The sequence below is a fragment of the Vipera berus genome (genome assembly GCF_964194415.1).
Source record: "Vipera berus genome assembly, chromosome: 1".
Taxonomy (NCBI): domain Eukaryota; kingdom Metazoa; phylum Chordata; class Lepidosauria; order Squamata; family Viperidae; genus Vipera; species Vipera berus.
The window spans coordinates 123,829,391-123,836,287 of NC_138202.1; the positions used below are offsets into that span (position 1 = coordinate 123,829,391).

General features: G+C 44.6%; 1 protein-coding gene across 2 annotated transcripts in view; it reads right to left on the reverse strand.

Annotated features, from left to right (window-relative positions):
* The window catches only part of ARPC2 (actin related protein 2/3 complex subunit 2), a 32,519-nt gene extending 28,929 nt beyond the window's left edge, over positions 1-3,590 (reverse strand). For both annotated transcript variants that reach the window (XM_081314763.1, XM_081314762.1), the window contains exon 1: positions 3,368-3,590. In XM_081314763.1, coding sequence (XP_081170889.1) covers positions 3,368-3,441 — 74 coding nt within the window. In that variant the 5' untranslated portion in view covers positions 3,442-3,590. The remainder of the gene's footprint in view (positions 1-3,367) is intronic.
* Between the last annotated feature and the right edge of the window lie 3,307 nt (positions 3,591-6,897).

Here is a 6,897-nt window from a genome sequence, read left to right on the forward strand (position 1 = left end):
AGCTTGCTGTACACACCCATTAGGTGTATTTTAAGAGATGACTCAGCTTGAAGCAAATAGATTAGCATTCATTTCAGTTCTTTGTCTTGGCTCTGAGCTTGTCAGGACATGGTTTCTGTCCTTAAAAATGCAGAAGTAATAACTTCCTTTCTGTTTATAATCTAGTAGTATTAATGCTTCTTCTCAAGAGGGCTTTTTATATTAACTGATAGATGTGTTATTCAACTGGATACTACTAAAAGTTGCTTAATATATTGTTTTAGTGGGCATAACATTTATACATGGAACACACATTTTTGCAAATAGGAATGTCATTATGTTCATGGGCTGGCTAGACAAAAGCTAGATGTATATAAATTAAAATCACTGCAGAGTATCAAAGTTCAATATATGAGTTTGGGAAAATTAACCTTACCAAACATAGAGATTAATAAAATAAAGATGATACTTTGAATTAACCAGAGCAAAGGCAGAGTAAGACAATAAGCATGCACAACTGCATGTAATAAATATAAGTTCTATAGGGCCTCTATCATTCTTCTGGCAAACATGAATTTACTGCACATTCACTTCTTTTCTGCAATCATCAAAAGTATCCACTACAAGCAACAGAGTAATTTGCACACCTATTTACCTAAAGCAGTGTGAAAAATGCATGTCTACAAATATGAAACTTCCAAAGACATTTGGGACTGGTACTACAAACGTATTCAGGACCAGCAGATATGGCTACAGCTAATAAAACAGTTGAATTACATATAGAACTGCACTTTCCCCTATAGGCCAGCAAAAGTTTCAGGTCATCAACAGGGCATCTCTTGTGAATCCCCACAAGAGATACATTGGATATGTACAGTTATAACAACTATATTCTGTAAAGCTGAGCACACATTATGGAACAACTGACACATAAGATGATGAAAGTTCCTTATTACAGGACCAAAATATATCTAGGTCTTTTTCTGTTTTTGTGGTTTAATGTTAAGCGTTCACTGTCTTGGTTTTTAAGTGGCTTATGATTGCCCAGAGCTGTTAAAAGAGTAGCTGGCATAAGCATTTTTAAAATAAATTTAAAAAGTGGTATGTGTTGCTATCTAGATTTCACCACATAATATCATAAGATATACTGTAGCGTTGCATTGTATGGAAAAGCCTACTTATGCATGACAATGAACTTAAAAGCAATGCAAACTCAGCTGTATCTACTGCATTAGAGAAATGGCTCTTTTCCATTTGAACCAACTTCCTGAATGCATTGATTGATTAGCTTTAGTTAAGCAGGCAATATTTTATGCATAGTTGGTAGATACAATAATTTTATCAAAGTTAAATTTATAAAAAAGCATCAAAGATATGCTTCTATTAACACTGGTATATAACATAATGAAGGTACAAATACCTAAAAGTGGCCCAAACTGTCTAAAAACATTTTTAAGTGCCATTTGAGAGGTATGTCATGGACTGCATCTCAATTTCCAGCAAACCAATTAAAATTTGGAGGGTTTTTGATGAATACTGAAATATGGATTTTATTTTTATACTGCAAGGCATTTATTGACTATTCATTATAACAAATCTCTTGGCAAAATAGGCTGTGTCAACAGCTACATCACACAAATGTTTTCAAACGCGTATACCATACAGAAAATGGCCAAGAGACTAGACTGGGAACAGGGAAAGACAAGCCACACCCAAGAAACATTCCGTAGGCAGGAAACTAGGGATTCAAATATTTTTGCATTTCTCAAGCGTGAATATCAAGATCTCCCTTTTCTAGATTTTCTTACGAGGCCTCACTCTCCTCTGAGAAAATACTGAAAACGCTCGTCTTTCCTGTTGGGTTAAGACAGGAGTCTTCAAACTTGGCCCTTTTATGACTTGTGGACTTCAACTCCCAGAATTCCTCAGCCAGGCATGCTGGCTGAGGAATTCTGGTTGTTGAAGTCCACAAGTCATAAAAGGGCCAAGTTTTGAAGACCCCTGGGATAAGACGTGTCTGTCTATCTATCTATCTATCTATCTATCTATCTATCTATCTATCTATCTATCTATCTATCTATCTATCTATCTATCTAAGGTGGCTGGATGGAGTCACTGAAGCAGTAGGCGTGAGCTTAGATGGACTCCAGAAGATGGTAGAGGACAGGAAGGCCTGGAGGAACATTGTCCATAGGGTCGCGATGGGTTGGACACGACTTCGCAACTAACAACAACAAATCTATCTATCATCTATCTATCTATCTGTCTGTCTGTCTATCTATCTATCTAAAAACTATACCGTTCATATAAAGCAGGGAATTCACCCAGATTCTTTAAAACGTGATCGAATCAGCCGCCAGGAAAAGGCCACTTTCAGACGAACAGAAAAAGAAGCAGATGAGCAAAAGCCCAGGAAGTGGCAACATGTGGTGTGGTCGCCCCAGCGCTTCCGATAAAAAGGTAAAGGTAAAGGTTCCCCCGCACACGCGTGCTAGTCGTTTCCGACTCTAGGGGCCGGTGCTCATCTCCGTTTCAAAGCCGAAGAGCCAGCGCTTGTCCGAGGACCTCTCCGTGGTCATGTGGCCGGCATGACTAGACGCCAAAGGCGCACGGAACGCTGTTACCTTCCCACCGTAGTGGTCCCTATTTTTCTACTTGCATTTTTACGTGCTTTCGAACTGCTAGGTTGGCAGAAGCTGGGACGAGTAACAGGCGCTCACTCTGCTACACGGCACTCGGGATTCGACCCGCCAAACTGCCGACCTTCTGATCAACAAGCTCAGCGTCCTAACCCACTGAGCCACCGCGATATCACCGCGATATCACCGTGATATCACCGCGATATCACCGCGATATCACCGCGATATATTCCGATACCACTACCGTATTTCTCCTAAAAGACTTTCCACCGACTGAATCCTTTTGGGCCCGGAAGGAGAACTCCCAACATGTTGACAAGGGGGTGGTGGTGGTGGTGGTGGGGGAGAAGATGCCAGCAACCGCCTCCGAGCTGGGCTGATGATTCAAACACCGAGCCGCAGCGAAATGGCGAGCTTCTTCCCAGCGGAAAGAGCAGCCGGCCTGGCTCCGCGCCCCTCGCCGGAGGCCAGAGTTCGTGGCCCTCGCCTACTCGGTGGGGTCTCTCCCACCAAGAGCTCCACCAGCGGGCAGTCAAAAGAGGCAGGGAGAGGGGGGGGGGTAGGGTGGGAGCTAGGCCTGATATCCCCGTCCGCTCGCTCGGCAGCCCTTGACAGCCTTCTTCTCTTCCTTAGCAAGCAGTTATATGGCTGGTGGTGGCGCCCGGGCCGAGTCCCGAGCACCCGCTCCGTTTGCCGCCCGCCCGCCCGCCTGTCCGTCCGCTGCCACTCCCCCTCTCCCAGCCTCTCACCCAGCGGCCGCGCCCTCGAACTTGAGCGCGAGCGTCTCCTCAATGATGCGGTTGTTGACCTCCAGCAGGATCATGGCGATGGCGACAGTGAGGAGGGGTACGGAAGCCGGGCGGGGGAGGAGGAGGAGGAGGAGGAGCGGGGGACAGGGAAGGGGAGAAAAAAAAATCCACCTAGCCGAGGAGCGCGCTGCACCGGGGACCCGCCCGACTCCAGTCGCTTCCGCCACTAGGGGCCCAACCCACTCTTCTCCGAGCCGGCACTGTGCGTCACTTCCGGGTAGTAGGGAAAGGCGAGCCTGCGTTATGCGCATGCGTTGTTTCGTACGCTCCTCCCGAGACTCGCTTCTCCGCGGGGGGGGGGGGCTGCTCTTTTCTGTGCTGAGCTTGCGCGCGCAGATTACTTCGTCGCGGGCCCGGAGTTTGTAGGGAAGGTGTGCGGTTGGGTCTTCTGTCGCCTTGCTTGGGACGTCGCGCTTGGGATTTTCAGTCGATGAAAATATAGAGAGATAAGGTTGAACTGACTTTGCTAGCCTGCCCTATCTATGTTTCCTGGTAAAATAGATGGGAAAATCCCATTGGAGGAAAATTCGGGTTAGGGTTAGGTCACTCTGAGTTTGTTGGCGATGTCTTGTTTTCCTCTCCGAGTTCATGGTGACCTAACCCTAAGTGGAATTTTCCTGCAATGGTATTTTACCATCTATTTTACCAGGAAACATAGGGCAGTCTAGAAAAGTAAGTGTCCTCCTAACCATACCCAAGTATTCCGAGTTTGTTGGCAATGTCCATTTTGCTCTCCAAGTTCATGGTGATGTAAACCTAACCCTAAGCGGAATTTTCCTCCAATGGGATTTTCCCATGTATATTACCAGTAAAGATAGATAGGGCAGGCTAGAAAAGTCAGTGTCCTCCTAACCATACCAAAGGACACTGAATTTGTTGGTGGTTCTCATTTTGCTCTGTGAGTTCTTGGTGACCTAACCTTAACCCTAAGCTGAATTTTCCAGGAAAGAGAGATAGCACAGCCTAGAAGTGCCCTCCTAACTGTACCATACACTCCGGATTTGTTGGTGATGTCCATTTTCCTTTCCAAGTTCATGGAGACCTAACCCTAAGTTGAATTTTCCTCCAATGGGATTTTCCCATCTATTTTACCACGAAAGATAGATGGGGCAGTCTAGAAAAGTAAGTGCCCTCCTAAGTATACCCAAGTATTCCAAGTTTGTTGGTGATGTCCATATTGCTCTATGGATTCATGGTGACCTAACTCTTAAGTGGAATTTTCCTCCAATGGGATTTTCCCATGTATTTTACCAGCAAACAAAGATAGGGCAGGCTAGAAAAGTTAGTGCCTTCCTAGCCATACCCAAGCACTCTGAATATGTTGGCAATGTCCATTTTGCTCTCCGAGTTCATGGTGACCTAAGTGTAAACTGATAGATCTGATAGACAGAGTGCCTGAAGAACTATGGACAGAGGTTCGCAATATTGTACAAGAGGTAGCAACCAAAACCATCCCAAAGAAAAAGAAATGCAAGAAAGCAAAATGGCTGTCTGAGGAAGCTTTGCAAATAGCGGAGGGAAGCGAAAGGCAAGGGAGAAAAAGAAAGATACGCCCAATTGAATGCAGAATTCCAGAGAATAGCTAGAAGAGATAAGAATGCCTTCTTAAATGAACAGTGCAAAGGAATAGAAGAAAACAATAGAATTGGGAGGACCAGAGATCTTTTCAAGAAAATTGGAGAGATGAAGGGAACGTTCAATGCAAAAATGGGCATGATAAAGGACCAAAATGGCAAGGACCTAACAGAGGCAGAAGAGATTAAGAAGAGATGGCAAAATTACACAGAAGAACTATACAAGAATGAGCTTAATGTCCCTGATAATCACAATGAGGTGGTCACTGACCTCGAGCCAGACATCCTAGAATGTGAAGTGAAGTGGGCCTTAGAAAAGCTGAGCAACAACAAAGCTAGTGGAGGTGACAGTATTCCAGCTGAGCTATTCAAAATCTTAAAAGAGGATGCAGTAAAAGTGCTACACTCAATTTGCCAGCAAATTTGGAAAACTCAACAGTGGCCACAGGATTGGAAAAGATCAGTTTACATTCCAATTCCAAAGAAAGGCAGTGCCAAAGAATGTTCAAACTATCGCACCATTGCACTCATTTCTCATGCTAGTAAAGTTATGCTTAACATCCTACAAGCTAGACTTCAGCAGTATGTGGATCGAGAACTACCAGAAGTACAGGCAGGATTTCGAAGAGGCAGAGGAACTAGAGATCAAATTGCTAACATACGCTGGATCATGGAGAAAGCTAGAGAGTTCCAGAAAAACATCTACTTCTGCTTCATTGACTATGCTAAAGCCTTTGATTGTGTGGATCATAACAAACTGTGGCAAGTCCTTAAAGTGATGGGTGTACCAGACCATCTTATTTGTCTCTTGAGAAACCTATATGCGGGCCAAGAAGCAACAGTGAGAACTGGACACGGAACTACTGATTGGTTCAAAATTGGGAAAGGAGTCCGGCAAGGCTGTATACTGTCGCCTTGCCTATTTAACTTATATGCAGAGCACATCATGAGAAAGGCAGGGCTAGATGAATCAAAAGTTGGAATTAAGATTGCCGGAAGAAATATCAACAACCTAAGATATGCAGATGATACCACTCTAATGGCAGAAAGTGAAGAGGAACTGAAGAGTCTCTTGTTGCGAGTGAAGAAGGAGAGTGCAAAAGTTGGGTTGAAACTAAACATTAAGAAAACCAAGATCATGGCATCCGGCCCTCTCAATTCCTGGCAAATAGATGGGGAAGAAATGGAGGTAGTGACAGATTTTATTTTCCTGGGCTCCAAGATCACTGCAGATGGGGACTGTAGCCAAGAAATTAAAAGACGCTTGCTCCTCGGGAGGAAAGCCATGGCAAATCTAGACAGCACACTAAAAAGCAGAGACATCACCCTGTCAACAAAAGTGCGTATAGTCAAGGCTATGGTCTTCTCAGTTGCAATGTATGGCTGTGAAAGTTGGACCATAAGAAAGGCTGAGCGCCAAAGAATTGAGGCCTTTGAACTCTGGTGCTGGAGAAGACTCCTGCGAGTCCCTTGGACTGCAAGGCGATCAAACCGGTCAGTCCTAGAGGAGATCAACCCTGACTGCTCTTTAGAAGGCCAGATCCTGAAATTGAAACTCAAATACTTTGGCCACCTAATGAGAAGGAAGGACTCACTGGAGAAGAGCCTAATGCTGGGAAAGATTGAGGGCAATAGAAGAAGGGGACGACAGAGAATGAGGTGGCTGGATGGAGTTACTGAAGCAGTAGGCGTGAGCTTAAATGGACTCCAGAAGATGGTAGAGGACAGGAAAGCCTGGAGGAACGTTGTCCATAGGGTCGCGATGGGTCGGACATGACTTTGCAACTAACAACAACAACAAAGTGTAAACTGAGTTGTTAACTCTTGAGCACTAAGTATTCCACAATCCTCACTTTCCACAAAAACATGCTTGATTTTTTGACACCCCTCAGCATG